The sequence below is a fragment of the Passer montanus genome, unplaced genomic scaffold, assembly GCF_014805655.1.
Source record: "Passer montanus isolate IOZ18808 unplaced genomic scaffold, ASM1480565v1 scaffold82, whole genome shotgun sequence".
NCBI classification, from domain to species: Eukaryota; Metazoa; Chordata; class Aves; order Passeriformes; family Passeridae; genus Passer; species Passer montanus.
The window spans coordinates 2,948,163-2,965,703 of NW_024373479.1; the positions used below are offsets into that span (position 1 = coordinate 2,948,163).

The 17,541-nt window shown below is 46.5% G+C and overlaps 1 protein-coding gene across 1 annotated transcript in view; it reads left to right on the plus strand.

Annotated features, from left to right (window-relative positions):
- The window catches only part of RTN1 (reticulon 1), a 118,647-nt gene that overhangs the window by 60,440 nt on the left and 40,666 nt on the right, over positions 1 to 17,541 (plus strand). Inside the window, exons 2-3 of the mRNA XM_039733017.1 lie at positions 8,839 to 9,576; positions 13,689 to 14,456. Coding sequence (XP_039588951.1) covers positions 8,839 to 9,576; positions 13,689 to 14,456 — 1,506 coding nt within the window. The remainder of the gene's footprint in view (positions 1 to 8,838; positions 9,577 to 13,688; positions 14,457 to 17,541) is intronic.

A 17,541-nucleotide genomic window follows, 5' to 3' on the forward strand; every position in this document is an offset into this window, starting at 1 on the left:
CCTTGTCTTCAGACTCTATTTGTTGGCTCCCAGGGCCTCGTACTTCCTTCCCTGGTGACAGTTTTATTCAGGTGTAACTCTTGTACCTTTGGTGGAGTCACTCCTGATTTACCCCAGCCCACAATGCCTGACAGCTGGTTTTCTCCCTGAATTACTGTGCCTGACACATCACTGTAGGTGTTAGGCATTGTCGCAAAATTAATTTTCCTCTTGAGAGCCCTCAGTGATTTCAGCTGAACTTCTTTGCAATTGTGGCTCTGTCTCCCTGGAAGATTCATGCAGCTGGAGTGGATTCAGCCTTGGGGGATGGAGAGCCAAGTCCAAGTGCAAGACAACCCTTTTTGCCTTTTCTCTCATTTTTATACATGGCTTTCCATGAAATTTCCAAAATTTGTTGTGATCAGGTATGAGAGGCATGGAGAGAACTCAGCAGTCCCTCCAGATGTGTGACAGATTCTTACTAAATAACTTTTATTTCAGCAAAATAAGAGTATTTCAGTACTCTTCTCCAGTACTGGGTTTTCCCTCTCTGTACAAGAGCCTGGAGCTGCAGAGCAGTGATTTCTGTCCCAGGTTTATTTCAGCATCAAAAGCAGCTGGCTTTGGAATTTCTCCCTTTTCCAGGCTGAGATGGAATCTGTAACTCTGTGGCTGGGGATTGACTTGGAGCAATCATGAAAAGCTGAATTTAAAAGGAACTGGGACCCAGCAAAGGTGGGGCTGGGTGGGCTGAAGGTGCCTGGGACAGGGAATTCCAGGGATGGAATATGGCCAGGAGAGAAGGTGGTTCTGCAAGAGAAATTGGAGGACAACCTGGTCTTCTCTAGGGGTAAAAGCAGCGAGCAGCTGAATTTCCTGAATCATGCTGGAAATGGGATTTTGGTATTTTAAAACTTAAAAGAATGAGACTTAGCCAAACACATCCAGATTTTGTGAGATGCTTTGGAGTCTATTGCTCTAAAGGGAGTTGGGTCCCATTTCAGGTAATGGAAAAACATGATTTAGGTGCTAATTCACTTAGTGCTTGGAGTATTTTTGTCGTGGAGCTCAGTGAAGTTTTATCATTCCAGGGAAAATGTGACTAGAGTGAAATAAGAAAGAATTAATCTTATAAGTGGGCTTTAATTATCCTCAGGAAATTGCATTTCAAGGTATTTTAGGTAGTATCATGGTGTCATTGAAACCTATCAACCAGTCATCTTACTATCACTGGAGTGAAAACCTTTTTACAAGAACCAGATTTTTGTTAACTCGCTAAATTATATTTATTTTTTTTTAATAATGCTGGACATTGAGCAGCATTTGCAAATCTGTGCACGTTTCAAACCATTCTTGTGCTTTCTCAGGCCTCCTTTTAAAATGCTCTGTATTTTTCATGCTGTCCAGAGTGCTGTGGAGAGCTGTCACAGACCTTATGCCAGGGTTTTACTGCCAGGTCAAATTGGAGCTCTCTGAGACAATTTATTGAAGCAGAAAGCCCCGAGGGCAGGTGGGGGTGGGAAGTGCTGAATCATTTACGATCGGTTCACTTTGCACACTGATGGTTGGCTTTGGGGCACCTGCTCAGCCTCCCCTGCCTGGTGCTGTGAGCCCTGGAGTCCTGTGGTTGCCTACAGCAGCTGAGGATCTCCAACATCACCAAACCTGGAAGCTCTGCTCCCCTGTTTGACTTGCCTTGGTCTGGGGTGCACCATGACACCCTCAGCAGCAGCAAAAAGTGGACCCTGGTGTCTTTTTGGAGAGGCACTGACAGGGAAACAGCAGCTGCTGTGCTGCAGCACCTGTGGCCAAAAAAGAGATGCTGTTAATATCCTGCTGGGATGGAGTGGACCTTCTTAATCTTATTAAAAGTTCAGCAGTGTTTCCTACACATCCTTCCCACAGGTGAGGCTGCAGCACTCCAGAGCACAGCCAGGACCTGATCCATGCCTGCCCAGCTGTGGGAAGAAACCAGAAGCTGGCTAGGGCAACAGGAAAAGCCCCGAGGCAGGGCCCTGGGGAGAACTTCTTCCTAAAATAATATAAAGTTTAACAAACATTATTTAGCATTTCATAATCATCAATGAACATATTAAGTGGCAGTGACCTGCCACCAGCTGCTGAGGGGAGTTTCTCAACCAGGCAAGCTGATGCTCCCAAAAGTGTTAGGGCCTCTAAGGGTTGGATATTGAAAGGGATTTGTCTCCTGCTCCCGTTTCTGTGCTTACAAGAAGGTGGGGAATTGATAAAGGTTGATGATCCTCAGCAGCCAAGGTTTTTGGGGGCTGGGAACCCAGCTGACCCCCTTCCCCCATACATTTATCATGTAGAGGACTGAGACTGGGTGCTCCTGGGTCTGGAAGCTGCAATGCCTGTTTGCAACAGACAGCTAAAGCTGTGGGGAAAGTGATGCAGCTCCAGCTGGGAGGAAAGGTTTTACATGCACCAAAGCTCATCATTAACTTGTTTGAATATAGGACTTGCTTCCATCTCAGGGGGGGATGAACCAGAAGCCATTCCAATGAAATCAATTGAATAATCAATAGGACTAAGCCTGTTTTTCCCACACTCTCCTCTTGCCCCCCTACCTGTGCAGGAGCCAGCAGCTGCCATGGCAATGTTTCCTCTGATGGCTGTGGATCTGGAGGGGAAGGCTGGATAACCTGCACAGCTGAGGCTCTGGCTCCCTGCTGTCCCCAGGAGCTGAGGCACAGCTGCTGGAGGCAGGGGCAGCAGCCTTCCTTCTCCTCTCTGTGTCCCCAACACATTCGGGACCGTGCAGAGAACACCGGGAGCAATAACAGAATAGGATCAGGAACCCTCCCGATCCATCCGGCTTTCCTGCAGCATCCATCGTGCAAATGAATCCCCAAACGACTCTCGGGGTGTGGCCGTCCGTGTCTGCCAATGCCATTTGCGGGATTTATCTTTGTTGCAGACAGGATGGTGAGAGTTCCGGAGGCAAGGAAGTTGCCAACCTGTAAAGTGGGTTTGGGGATCCCGAGCTAAAACAAAGAGCACCATCTCCTGGCAGCTGGGAATAGCTGGCACTGCTTGCAGGGTTGCACGCCCCGTTGCAGTTCTCCTGCAGGCAGCCTGCTGCTCTCTCTGTCTAGCCCAGAGCATCTGCAGGTGGGATGCTGACAGCTCTGGCCACTGAGAAAGGCAAATCCAGGAACAATGAGAGCTGATCCAGTGGTGTTATCCACAGCACAGTGATGCCTCTGTGAGCATCTCAGCTCTTTGAGCTCTCAGCCATTTGGGTTTCAAGCTCTACTCGAGTTGGCTCACAATTGCTAAAGTACTTTTGGGTTTCGTTTGGGTATCAAAGTGTTTGGGGTTAGAAAATTCACACAGGAGGGTCTTGCAGAACAGAGAGCATGACTCCCAAGTGGTGCACTCAAACATCCCTGAGGGTGGCCAGATCCTTTTGAAGCAGGGCATGATTTGGGCTGGGGTTGAGAGATGCCTCTGCCACTCGTGCAAGCTGCCCTTGCCACTGCCAGTAAGGCACTAGTCAAGGACATTGGGAAATTTGGAGTTTGCTGAGGTTTGGGTGGAATTGGAAATCAAGCAGAGAGGGAAGGACAGCTTGGTCTGGATCCAAGAAAATGGTGTGCTTTGAATTTGGAGACAGGCTTGGGACTGCTGGTCTGTCTGGGTATGGGAAAGAGGAGTGGGAAAGTGATGTAAGACTGAACATCTGCATAATGGTGTGTGTGGATACAGATGAGAATGCAGTGAGACATTATGAGTTTTAAAAAGGAAAGTGACTGAGTAGGGGAACTAAAAGGACACAGCGAGACATCATATATCAAGGTCAAAACCCAGGAACAATTGTTTCCCTTTTCCCCCTCATTTTTAAGTGTAAGTGAGGAATAAAAAGAAGCCAAGGTCAAGGAAAGGCTTTTTACTAGTGGCTGATGACAAAACTGTAAATCTTGTACAGAAAAGAAAGGCAGGACTGTTCAATAACAACTTTTGTTGTGCATTTGGAAGAAAGCAGGAAGATACATTTTCCAAATGGTCATGGCTGAGTGATAAAAATGAAATTATATTTCTAATTGATTAGTTACTGCAGGTCAGGGATTGTTGAAATGGGACAGGGTAGACCTGGGTGGACATGGGAAAGAGCTGGGAAGAAGCTCCCTGCTTCTGGGAGCTTTCATCCCTGCAGCACTGGAGCAGCCAGTAATGACTCCTGAAGCTCAATATCCAAAGCAAAAAGTCAGAGCCAACTATTTAAAAGACTTACAGGACTTTGCTGGAAGCTGCTTGTTCCCACTAGTCTGCTTTTGTCTGAAAAGGTCACTGAAACCTTGATTCCTCCTACTGCAACCAAAAAGATTTTGTCTTCTCTGCACAGCTCCAGGCTGTAAAAGCTGCACCACCTAATTAAAGATTAGTTCTCCCCTCTCTTCTTCTGAAAAATTATTAATTTTGAGCAAATCAGTGACATGCAATAAATACAGAACCTTGCACTGAGGGGTTGCCAGCTTTGGGGAACTGAAATTTCACATCACAGAATCATGGAATGGTTTGAGTTGAAAGTGACCTTAAAGCTCATCTTGTTCCAACCCTCCTGCTGTGGTCAGGGACACCTTCCACTAGACCAGGTCCCTCAAATGTCACTCTGTCTGTGCCAGTGAAGATCACCAGAGCTGCATCGGAACCTTGACAGGTTAATATGAAATAAGGTTATTTTCTTGAAAGTTGAGCACAGTATTCTGAAGTGATCAATTTTAATAAGGCCAAGAATACTCTAGCTGGGGGAAAAAAAGGGGAATCACTTTTATTTAAATCTGCTCTTTTTCTTGACTGTGATCCTCAGCTAACTTTTTGTTCCCTGTTCCAGTGTGCTGCAGCAGAGCAGCTTGCCTTCATCCAAATTGGTCTTCAGCTGCCTTTCTTAAATTAAGAGCTACTCTGCATGGAACCGATGATTTCTAAATTATTTCCTGTGTCAACTGCTAAATAGCTCTAAATCCAGTTCCACAGGAGAGGATTTCTGGAGCATTCACTTATTCTGAGCGAACAAAACAGTCATTTTCCAATTATTTTTTTTCCTTTGCAGTTGATGAAAACACATGTAACTTGCTGAGCATCTCAGCTGGGCTGGAGTGATTGAATCAGAGCCATTACTTCTTAGCTGGTTGCAGGAAGTGAAATTATTTCCCGAGGGCTCATGTTACAAGAAAGCACAACTGCTGCTCTCAGGAGCTGAATAGCTTTCCTTCACCTGAATTGGCAGGCAAGTTTTTGGGCAGTTTTGAGTGAAATCCAGATTAAAAAAGCCCCCAACCTTTGTAACAAGGGTAAATTCAGACCTGATACTGTCATCTGTTACCGGTGCTATTCAAGGCTTCTCCTTCCCACGGATATTGAACAAAAAAAACTTAAAGTCAGAGAGGGCATTGCTTAATCACCAGCCTCTGAGTACACCATTCTTCAGCAAAAATCTGCTCAGCTATTATCAGTTTCCATGTCTTTAATAGCCAGTCTAATAGCTGAGAGATTCACACTTCCCAAATGAGAGGCAGTTTTGGCAACGGCTTTAAATCAATCCCAGTGGAAATAGGGAGTTACATTAAATCCTATTAATTAGGCAATTTCAGCTGTCTTCAGTGTTTTTGACTCTGCTGTCGCCTTGAGAGTTGGGATGCCCATATGTCCTGCTAATGTGAACCCTCCCTTTGCTCACATACCCTGTAACTCTCCCTCCTCCTCAACCCCAGTAGAAAATGCATTTTCTGGTTTCATTTTTATTTGCTATTTGCAACGCTGCTGCAGGAATAAACAAAAAGGTTTATGATTGACAGTGAGTCCATTCTAAATCAGCTCCTGTGTTAACATCTGCTACAGTACTGGGTTTGTACTATTTGAAAATATGATGTTTGAAAATGTGATGTTTGTGTCAATGACTATTTCAGGGTTATATTTCGTTCTGCCGAGGAATAACCTAAATAATAGGATGGTACTTTCTCAACCTCTCTTTATCACCGTGAGCTCACTTTATCACTCCTGTGAGCTGCTCTGGCTATAACTCCTGCTATGAAGCACCTGACACAAATGCATTAGAAACCTTTTCACTGCTCTATCGATCAGCATTGCTAAGAGCTGCAAATGCTTGTGCTTCTGGCTCCCGTGTACTGTGGACAAAGCACAAATGAAAGCTGTGAGCAGCAGCTGTGAATATTGCTTTGGCTGTGGCTTCAATCTCCTTCGTCTCTGTTTGTGCTCCCTCTCTCCCAGCAATAGTGGGGTGTTTGTGGGAATGGATTTTTGCCCTCTGATGGTGTTGTGACAGTGTATTCCTAGTGAGCAGAAAGTATTCCACAGCCATCTTGAGCTGGTCCACAGCCCCTCGGGGTCAGTGGGACTTTTCTAGTGGGTCAGTGGGCTTTGGATCAGGTCCAGGAGGCACTGAGGAAGCATTTAGTGAAAGAGCAGCCCTGAAACCCTGTGATTTAGACAGCCACTCGCCTAGCACAAATAGTAAATTACAAACAGCAGACACTGGCAGCAACAGGCATGAATAGTCTGTAGTCAGCAATTCACAGTCTGAAATATGTTGGCGTAAACAATGCATCAGATAATTCCAGCTAACCAACACATTTGTGAAAATCCAAGCCTGTTCATGGATAATTTTCAGAAAGGCGAGTTCAGCAAGAAGAGCACTGGCAAGGAATAGAACCTTTCCCTTTTTGCTTACTGCTGATTTAGGAATGTGTTCTGGGTATGAGCTGTCGTTGCAAGGCACTGGATGACCTCAGGTAGAATCTGGGTGCTGGGCAGCCCAGTTTATCCCTTATCCTGCTTTGGTTTCACTGTGGTTTTCCACTTGGGCTTCATTCTCACACAGCTCTGCTGTTGGGACAGAGTTATTGGGAGCAGTGAGGATGGGAGCTGCCTGCAGCAAGCTACAAAAGCATCTTGCAGCCCTGAGTGAGCTGGCAGGAAAACAGAAGGTGAAATTTGGAGTAGGTAAATGTAAAGGTACATAGAGAGAGAGGGGGAAATAAGCCCCAAGTTCACATCTCTGTGGTGACCCTCACCACTCTGAGGCAAGAGCTTGCCTTGATGATAAATATTTCTATGGAAAGTGCTACACAGCAGTGAGAACACCCAGCTGAAGGCTGGGAATGACTGGGAATGGATGATTTTCCACCTGCTGGCTGCAGCACCCCTTGTTCTGTGCTCTCTTGTGGCAAAGGCTGCTACAAATCCCTGGCTGTGGGGATGGAGCTGCTGCCTGCACTGTGTGTGCAGGAGCAGGTGAGCAGGGAGGACTGCACCCAAAGCCAGGGAGGATGAGGACACAGCAGCAGGTAGCACAGGTAGGATGAAAAAACAAGGAGTGGCACTTTTGGGTTGCTTTTTTCTCTATGCCACCAGGTTTCCCCTTGAAATGGGAGGGACATGTTGTTCCCAGCCTAGAGGCAATCCAGGGAAAAGAAATTGCTTGTAAGACATCACAATGCTGAACAATGCAGAAATAAGATGAGGGAAACAACCACTCTGCCTTTGTGCAGGGCTTGGGTTGCATGTGTGTGTCAAATCCAGTGAGGCTGTGCAGTAAAATAAAGCCTTCAGCTACAACTCTGAAGTATTACAGGGCAGAAAATACTCCTTCAGGGCTCCCTAAATGAGCTGCACATGCCTGACGCACAGAGGGCTGTGGGGAAAAGCAGTTGTGGTGGTGTTTAGAGATGGCATCAGTCTGTGTGTGCAAGGAGGAAGGAAATACTCAAATGCAAGTACCTCGGGAGCTTTCACATGGACATTTTCCAGCTTCTGTCCCTTTAGTGTTGTGATGAAGTCTGCACTGTGTGTGGTAGCCCAGGCACCTGTGGAGCAGGTCAGGAGCCTCACATCCCTTGCAGGTGATGAGCAGAGGTCGGAGAAAGCCAGCCAGCTCCTGTGATGCTTCAGCACATGAGGGGTTAACAGGCTGCTGCCTCCCATAGGCACCAGCTCCTGCAGACATTGGCTTTGTTCCTCCTCTTCCCATTCCCTCAGCCCCCACAGGAATCTTCTCTCCTCCCTCCCTCGTGGGGGATCTTGCTGTTCCTGTCCTCGAGCTGTGCTTTGTATGGATGCTGCAGAGGGAGAGTGGCCGCTGTTTCTAATTTAATTAGCATCATCCCGAGGAGCTGAGAGTGTGGCAGAGGGAATTAGAGGCATGAAAATGATGCACGAGTTTAACCACCTTCATGCCAGCAGGATTTCTAGATGATGCACACGGGCTACAGATTTCTGAGCATGTGGAAATCACGAAATGAGGATGCTGAGTCTCTGTGTTTCACAAATTTATAGAGAAATTTTAAGAGAAAATTTTAGAGAATTTAAAGAGAAAATATAATCTAAATCTGCTTGCCAATTTGCCCTCTCAATTTCTGTCCAGCAGAATTTTTTTTCATAATGAAAACTTCCTTAGGATGAAATTCCTCAAGGTCTATGTATTAAAAAAAAATTGGTTTAGTATTGGACATTAGATTTCTTTTAAGGATATGGGATGCTGAGCCTCTGGGTTGGATTGTGAGAGATGCTGTGAGGTTCACTCACAACAGGAAGTTTTTTATTTACAGGCTGGGCAAACATTGGCTAGGAATGCTTAGCTACTATCAGGATCTTTATAGCTATTTTAAGATAGAACAGCAGCTGGAAGCCTTGTGTGATAGATGTGCCACTATATTGCCCAAAGGTATAGAAAGAGACAGTCCCCAAGAGCTTGCAAGCAAAGTCAAGTCTGGTTCACAAACCAAATCTAAACTCAGAATGGGGTGAGTGTGGCTTTGCAGAAAGTTGATGCAGGAATCATGCAGGCTTACTGTGCCTGTTTTTGTGTGTTTGCTGCAGGTGTCACAGGCTCGTCACATCTCTTCGACTACGGCTCCACTGCCAATGGAGGGGACAACTCCTTCTACACCTCCCTGATCTCCGATGTCCACTACACCACCCCGAGGGACTCCACCTATTTCACGGGCATCTATCAGCAGGAAAACACCCCCATTCCCTGCTCGGGCAGCACCGAGGGCTTTAATGCTCTGGGCCATCCTGTTCAAGACGTGACTGGGTTTGAGTCCCGTGGCTTGTTTAGCTCAGATTCAGGAATAGAGATGACTCCTGCAGAGTCTACTGAAGTCGACAAAACCTTAGCAGATCCCATGAAAATAGAAGCTTACAAATACATGGACATGAGTAGATCAGAAGAAATAAAGTACCAAGAAAAACATGACTCTGACTCGGAAGATGAGAGCCCAGGCCTTAGCGATAAGTACCGGGGAACGCCTGTGGGGTCCAGCCAGGCCGCCGAACCTCCACGGGCGCCTTTGGAGAGCACAAAGGCAGCCAAGGAACAAGACCTGCTGGAAGACAGAAAGTCTGGGGGTCAGCACAGCCCCTCTGTGGCTACAGCCCCTGTCAAGATCACGCTCACTGAGACAGAAAGCACCAAGGAAGCTGCCAGCAGAGAGCCGAGCCCGACCCAGCCGGACACCGGCCTGAAGCCCAGCCATGAGGTGGTGCCGACGGTGACGGTGTCAGAGCCAGAGGATGACAGCCCAGGATCTGTCACACCACCCTCCTCTGGCACAGGTAATGCTGGTGCTGGTGCAGGGCACTGAGGGTTTTCCTACTCCAGAAGTGGTTGCAATTGTGCCCTGCGCATTGGAGAATTACCGTGGATTTTTGGGGTGAGAGAGGGCATTGATGAGTCTCCATGGCCGGAGGTGTTTGTGCTCTCCTCTGGCACCAGTTTGTGTAGCCAAAGTGAAGGGGGAGGCAAACTCTGCTCCCCATCATGGCACACTGCTCAGGATGGGCTGCCCTCCTGTATGGAAAGGGATCCTGGCCTGCTGAGCCCAGTCTTCAGGGATCTCTCCTCAGGGGAAGCAGCGTCCCTGTGGGCATCACTGGGGCATCTTCATCTAGGCCATGGTTTGAGCTGGATCCTGGTGGTCTGGGGGTCTCTTGGTCACCCTGGCTGCCCTGATTCCCCAGGGGAAATGAGATGTGTGGGATCAGGGCAATGCAACTGACTGGGTTGATATTATGGAAATTTTAATGGCTGGCTTAGCATCTCTTTGCCCCTGTAGAAAATAAGGCTAAACTGTTAAAAAGCAGTGCTGTTTTCATATCAAAGTGCTGTTTTTATAAAGTGCTGAGGAGGGCAATGCTGTCACCTCATTTACAAAGGGAACTGGAGGGACAAAGGGCCAGTCTCTTTAAAAGACTCCTGATTGCTGTTGGGGGTTACCAAAACCCCACGTTTATACAGTTTCCTCCTGTCTGATTACTGCAGTAGTGCATAATATCTAGTCCTCATTTTCCCTATTATAGACTGCTAAAATATAGAAGTGACATAGTCCTTTAAAAAGCACTAAAGTTCTGTGACAAAAAACCGAATTTTTAGACGGAAAATTAGATTTCAGTGTCCCGGATCAAAATCCTTTAACAATGAACATTTGACAAAGAACATCCCCAAGCTGAAACTTCCATTGCTTCAATTTCATTTAGAAGCAATAAAAAACAAAAACACCCCAACAACAACAACAAAAAAAACCCAAAAAACCCCACAAAAAACCCCACAAAAAACCTCAACCCCCCCCAAAAAACGAAAAACCCCACAAAACCCCAAAAAACTAGAATTTCCTTAAAATGGCAGTCTGGCACCCACACTAATACCTCCCCTTGGAGAAATATTTGGTTCCTACAGAAAAGTGAGGGAGCATTTGTGCACTTCAATATAGGAAAAGGAGATAGAGACCACCACAACTGTGAATTTATTCTGCCTGCATCAGCCAGAAACTTTAATGAATAGACTTTAGAGCCACATTTTCCTTCTTTTATTTGACTGAGTGAAATCACACACTGCTCCTGAGACGTGCCACTGTTCATCGATTTACACTTTTTGCTACAAGGTAATTAAGGACTTCAGGCACTGTTTCTTATTCAGTCCTGGTGACTGTTCAAGGCTTTCTTGGGGATGCTGGGTATCTGTATCCCATCAAAACTTCTTATCCATCCTGTTAAGGAAAGAAGAAGGCATCTTCTTCTAGAGTCTGGCTCCCAAGGGGTGTTTCCTCTGGATTTTCCCTCCTTTCCTGCAGCTGGGAATGTTCCATGCCCAAACCCCACATTCATAAGTGATGAAGAAATTTAAAACCTGCCCTAGCCATTCCCACGCAGTAACCCAGCAAAGTGACTCCTAGGTACCCCTCAAGCATTCTGGCAAAGCTGCCAGTCACCCCCTGCTTGGATCAAAACTTTTGAGAACATTTTGCTTTTAATCTCATCTTTCTGGGGAAGGAAGCCACGGTCTGTCCCTGCCCTGCACTGGCGTTGAAAGGCCGTGGGTATTTATCCACCTCCCAGTGCCAGCAGTGAATGTGACACCCTGCTGCTGGCCACAAAGGACTGTTTTATTCACAAGGTGAATGCCAGGGCTGGGAGCTGCACTCTGCCAGCACAGGGAGGAGCGGGGTGAAGCCCAGGGACAGCGTGTTGCTGTGCTACCAGGGCTGGAAGTCACATGCCTGCTTGGACTCGTGCCGGGCTCAGTCTGGCTCTGGGAGAAACGCTGGCATGGCATGATGCAGGAGAGCAGAGCAGCTCCCCGCAGCCAGAGAAGGATGCTCGAGCTCCCAGTGCACCAGAAAATTCCCAGCATCCAGATGGGAGCGTGGTGTAACACCACCAGCACCTGAATCCTGTCTGTGGTCACAGTCTGGGGTGCAGAAGGGCATTTTTGTGTCATCTGCAGCCACGGGCTGGAACCTTCTCCACTCCACTGTGGGACCCAGCCCTGTGGGTACCTGCAGGCACTGTCCTGCCATGGGCCTCTTCACCAGCATCTGCTGGAGGAAACTTGGGGATTTATTGTCCTGGTGGCTTTCTTGACTCCTCACAACCTGCAGTGCCACTTAGTGATGCCATCACATTAATAATGACTTTAAATTAGGGAATGAACACCCAGGATCCCAGAGGACAAATTTCCATCTGTGCTTGATGGCTGCGTCGATGTGACTAGGGAATGGCAGTCAGAAAATGCAGACTACGCTGTTTATATTTTTGTTTTGTTTCAAATTTTGGGTGACAAGATAAGTCATTATCTTTGTTAATATAGTTCATAATGATATTTAGAATTACAGAAAAAAAAAAGGTTTCATCCTTGGATCCAACTGAGCTAAAAGCAGAGAGAATTCACCACCCACACCCCGAGAAAAAAACAAACCCCTAATTAATTAAAAAAGTCAACTAGTCAACAAACCAAAAAAAAAAAAGAAGAGAAAAGTTTCTGATCTTAAATTTTCCACACCTGAAAGCTAAAGTTTGGCAAAACTACAGTTAACCACACATGGATTGTTAGGATCAGCAGAATAAAGCAGCCCCATGTGTGTATTTGTCCCCAGAACAGAGGAGTATCACTTGGTGACAGTCTGATGCTGTCATGTGTGTCCTGAGCCCATGCTCCTCCTGATTGAGGATTTTCCTGGTTAAAACCACGTCGTTGAGTCACTGGTCAAGCAGTGACCAGCACTGCCTTGTACCTCAGCTTTTTCTTCAGTCAGTGATGCTTCTTTTGTAAGGAGTACCTGCATGGCACATGCTGTCTAAGGTCAAGCTGTTATTACTGTTAGTCATCCCAGACAGGGACACTGTGCCTGTGCTCCCAGCCCTGCTAGAGGGACACGTGCTGCTGTAAAATCTGTTCTGTTGGTTCCTGTTGGAATTTTGGCTATTGAGAATTTTAGATTTTTTTGTGTTGATAGGTATTGATTTTTGAGAGAACGTTGCATTTGATTTGAGGTTATAGAGGAAGTTTTAAAAACTGAATAACAGAATTAAGATTATAGGTGTGTAGTTTGAATAGAAGGTGTGTAACATTATATAATAGAAAATAAACTATATATAGTTAACCACAGTTACAGTTTAACTATATATAGTTAAACGATATAGTAGGAAACTTAGAGTTTAAGGTTTCAGAATATAGTAATGTATATAAAGTAAGATGGAGGTTTTAGGGTAGAGGTTAGTTTTGTGGGTTTTTTGTTGTTTTTTTTTAAAATGGATTTGGGTATTATTGTATAATTCGATAAAAAATTAATTACATTTTTATATATAATTATATATGATATAGAATTATATAACATATATAATATATAGTAAATATATAGTATACAATGTATATTTACATATATATTATATAATTGTATGATTATAGTCTTGTATTATAGTATTAATTATAGTATTATATTATTGCATTATGTTATTTTATAATACAATTATATATTACTGTGTAATATATTATGTATTATATATTATTGTATAATACATTATATATATACTATACAATGTATATTTACATATATATTATATAATTGTATGATTATAGTCTTGTATTATAGTATTAATTATAGTATTATATTATTGCATTATGTTATTTTATAATACAATTATATATTACTGTATAAGATATTATGTGTTATATATTATTGTATAATACAATATATTGTATATATACTATACAATGTATATTTACACATATATTCTATTATATTATATATAATATATATTTATATTATATAATCTATATAATTATATATTATACAATTGTATAATTGTAGTGTTGTACTATAGTATTAATTACAGTATTATATTTATTAAATTTTCTCTTTTTTTTTTTTTTTTCCCCTCCTGTATGGCAGAACCGTCCGGCTCCGAGTCGCAGGGCAAAGGCAGCCTGTCGGAGGACGAGCTCATCAGCGCCATCAAGGAAGCGAAGAGCTTCTCCTTCGAGCCCGCGGAGGCGCGGGGCCCCGCGCCCGCGGAGAAGCGGGAGCCGCGCCCCAAGCCCGGCCGCCCTCCCGCCGCCGACCCCGAGGCCAGCAGCGCCGAGTCCGGCGACTCGGAGATCGAGCTGGTCTCCGAGGACCCCCTGGCTGCCGAGGAGGTGCTGCACTCCAACTACATGACGTTCAGCCACATCGGGGGGCCGCCGCCGTCGCCCGCCTCCCCCTCCATCCAGTACAGCATCCTGCGGGAGGAGCGCGAGGCGGAGCTGGACAGCGAGCTCATCATCGAGTCCTGCGACGCCTCGTCGGCCTCCGAGGAGAGCCCCAAGAGGGAGCAGGACTCCCCCCTGATGAAGCCCAAGGTCATGGACATTATCAAGGAGGAGAACAACTCGCGCACTGACGCCTCGGACTACGAGGCCAGTAAAATGACAGAGAGCAGGATGAACAGGGAAAACCTGGCAGAGTCCTCGTCCTACCTGAAAAGCTCCTTTGTTGCGCCAAAAATAGGCGCGGAGCCCCCGACCTCTGCCGTCAGCACCGAGGAGCTGAAGGAAAGAGTAAAACTGAAGAAACCCATCGAAGAAACTGTTGTTAACCAAAGTAAAGTGTCTTCCAAGGACTTTGGCAAAAAAAGTCCGCTGGCTTCGTTGCTACTGCCGTTTTTAAATAAGCAGAAAGGTAAATGCAGATGTTATGTTGGTTTCGGCAGCGCTGCTGAGAGGAGGGGGAGGGAGAAGCGCCTGTTCCCTGCAGGGCAGAGGTTTGAAGTGCGGAGCAGGGGGAGCTGCAGGCACAGGATACCCTCAGGTGGAAGCTGGGCACACCTGTGACAATCCACACAGCATCACTGACCTGCCCATCCTCCTAGGGAGCAAATACCAGCAGCAATATTTTTTAGGTTTAGTCACAGATACAGGATGGTGCAACCCCAGAACTGTAAGGCTGATTTGTACGTCAGGTGTCTGGAGGACAAAGAAGAACAAATAATCATCTTACCTTTTAAATACTACTTGCTCTGTCCCAGGGAAGGGGTGCAATCAGGGATGTGGTCCTGCATCTCTCAGAAGCGTAAGGATAAAGATTTTGAAGATGCATTTATAAAAAAAAAGAGAAAGACTTGGAGGAGGAGAGGAGTTGGGTTTGGTGAGTCTGGGTGTTTCTGGAAGTGTTCAAGGCCAGGCTGGATGGCCAAAAATTGATTTTGAGTGCAGGAAAGGCATGCAAATAAGGGCTGTGCAAAGGAAAAGGCCAGCATTCAAGCCGACCCCAGGAGCAGTCTTGCTGGTTGTGCTGCTGCCAGCCTGTGGGCTCTGGGGCTCTCTGGTGTTCCTGCTGGGCGTGCTGGCACCACGGCCATGGCCCTGAATAACAAGGTGGGGCACAGCAAGAGCGTGTGTGTGCTTTGCACAGTGATCTCTGCTTAATGTCTATTGCCATCCAGTGGCAGTAACAAAAATGGGCAGTGACTTCCCAGCTCCATTTTACTGGAGCTGTCAGGATTGGATGGAGTGCAACTATTGCCACGCTGCTGATCACCAAGCAGCCTCTCCTGCTTTTCCACATGGTTGGAATGATGGCTCTGCTCGATGCACCCCGGGATTGGCTTTAGCAGGAGTTGTGCAGTTGTTACCTGAGTTAGTACTGCCAGCTCCTCCTGCAGAGCTGCAGCAAGCAGCCCTCACATCACTCCTGGCATCTCCTGCCAGGGGTGGGCACAGCCCTCACACAGCAGGGCTTGGAGCATGTCTGACTGTGGCACTGCAGGAAGGGAGGCTGCCAGCTCAGTTTCTTCTTCCTTTTTATTATTTTTTAAAATTATTATGTGCTGGACTTGCACATGGCTTGGGCATACAGCGACTTTCAGAAAAGACCTGCTGTCCTGGAAACATCAATCCTTTGGCCCAGGGCATTTTACAAGAAGCCCAAAAGAAGCCTGGATCAAGGCAAGCTGAGAAGGAGCTCTTTCTTTGGCTGAGTCCTTCTGTCTTCTCTCATGGTGCATTTTGGCCACTCTCTGCCAGCATGGCCTGGCTTACCTTGTGCTGGTGTCCCACAGCCTGAGGACCTGATCCTGGGAGGAGATCTCCCTTATGCTGGAGGATCATGTCTCTCTGCAGCCCCTCCTCCAGTGACAGTATTAGAAGATTCTTTCTTCTTGATCCATTTCATGAAATATGCAGCAGCTTGTTACCTCTCAGATCAGATGCCTGATGTCTGGATATAAAAAAGAAAGAAATGTGGACATTCAAAGTAATGGTTATTTTAATTTTGTTTTTGCTTTATGGCAGAATTTCACTTAAGAAAAGCAAAGCCCAGGCCTGGGGCTGCGGGCTGTCACTCACAGGTCAGATGACACAATGGGCAGGACCCAGGCTCCAGGCAGGATCCTGCTGGACACACAGTCAAATAAAATTAATCATTTCAAGTGCATTATTCTGCAGCACAGTCCTGTGCCAACCTGACACAAAGCATCTTGATTTTGATGCCTTATGAAAGGCTTTCACAGTGCTGCTCCAGTCATTCCCCTAGAAATGTGTGTCCTTACCACACACCCTGGGTGGCTGCTGTGGCTCTAAGCACCCATGAGGGACACCAAGATTCAGGGCCACCCATTTCTGTGTGGTATCCTGGTGTCTCTTAGGCAGTGTCACAAGCTGCAGTCAGGATCAATTCTGTGTTTGTGGTGACAGTGACAAATGCCCTGGGTTGAAGAAGGTGTTTTCCCTCATTCCTGGTGCCTCTTGTGCTGTCCCATGATGTCCAGGGCTATTCCAGAGTGGACAAGCACTAAGCACTGTGGGCTTTTCCCCCATTTGGTGTCACAGACAAACTGATTTTACAGAGTTTCTCAAGGAAATGGTTTTCCAGCAGAGATCTGGGAAAGACCTGAATTTCTTGGGAATGCTTTTTTGTTCAACTAAACAACGTCTGCATTGAGTTAGCACATCCCTGCTGTTGGAGGAGCTGCTAGTGAAGCATTTTTCCACGGGAAGGGGATGTTTGGTTGGGTGCTTTAGCAATCTGAGGCTCGTTTCTCATCTGCATGCTCTCACCAGGCTGGCTCTGCAATCAGCAGCAAGCCAGGCCAAGGCTTAAGCATACGGTAATGTTAGTTTAATATTTTAGTGCCATCTGCTGTAAGTGCCTCCACACTCTGGCCCATCTGTTTTCTGTGCTTCAGTTTGCTTTTTATGGGGCTCTGGTAGCTTTGCATCCTTTGGAAAGCCCCTGCTTGGAAAAGGTGTAGGGGAGAGGGATGTCCTGCCTGGGGGTGGAGTGTCCACACCTTGTGATGCTGCAGGAGGAGTGGGATAAAAACCTGTCCAGAGAAGTAAATGTGTGAACCTAGTCCTGGTCTTGCCATGAAATCTTGGAGTATCTTGGTGAACCTCTGTGGTTCCTCCCACATGGAATCATTCAGAGGGAAGGGGCCTGTGGAGGCAGCTGGTCCAACCCCTTGCTCTCCTAGAAGCTTGGTCAGGTGGCTCAGGGCCTCCTCTGCTATCTCTGCCACCTCTGTCCATCCTCCCAGCTTTCTTAAAATCCTCTAATCCTATGGATTCCCACAAGGCAGAGCTCTGGGGGAGCTGAGCTGGAGCCTGCAGGTCTGGGTCAGTCCTCTGCTGATGCCTTGGCACCATTGCCTGCGGGCAGAGCAGGGTAAAGGAGAGGTGCCACTCAGTGCAGCTCAGACAGAGCGGGCTGGCAGGAGCTCCACGAGGTCCCAAGAGCCCATCTCCTGGCCCACAGCCACGATTCCTGG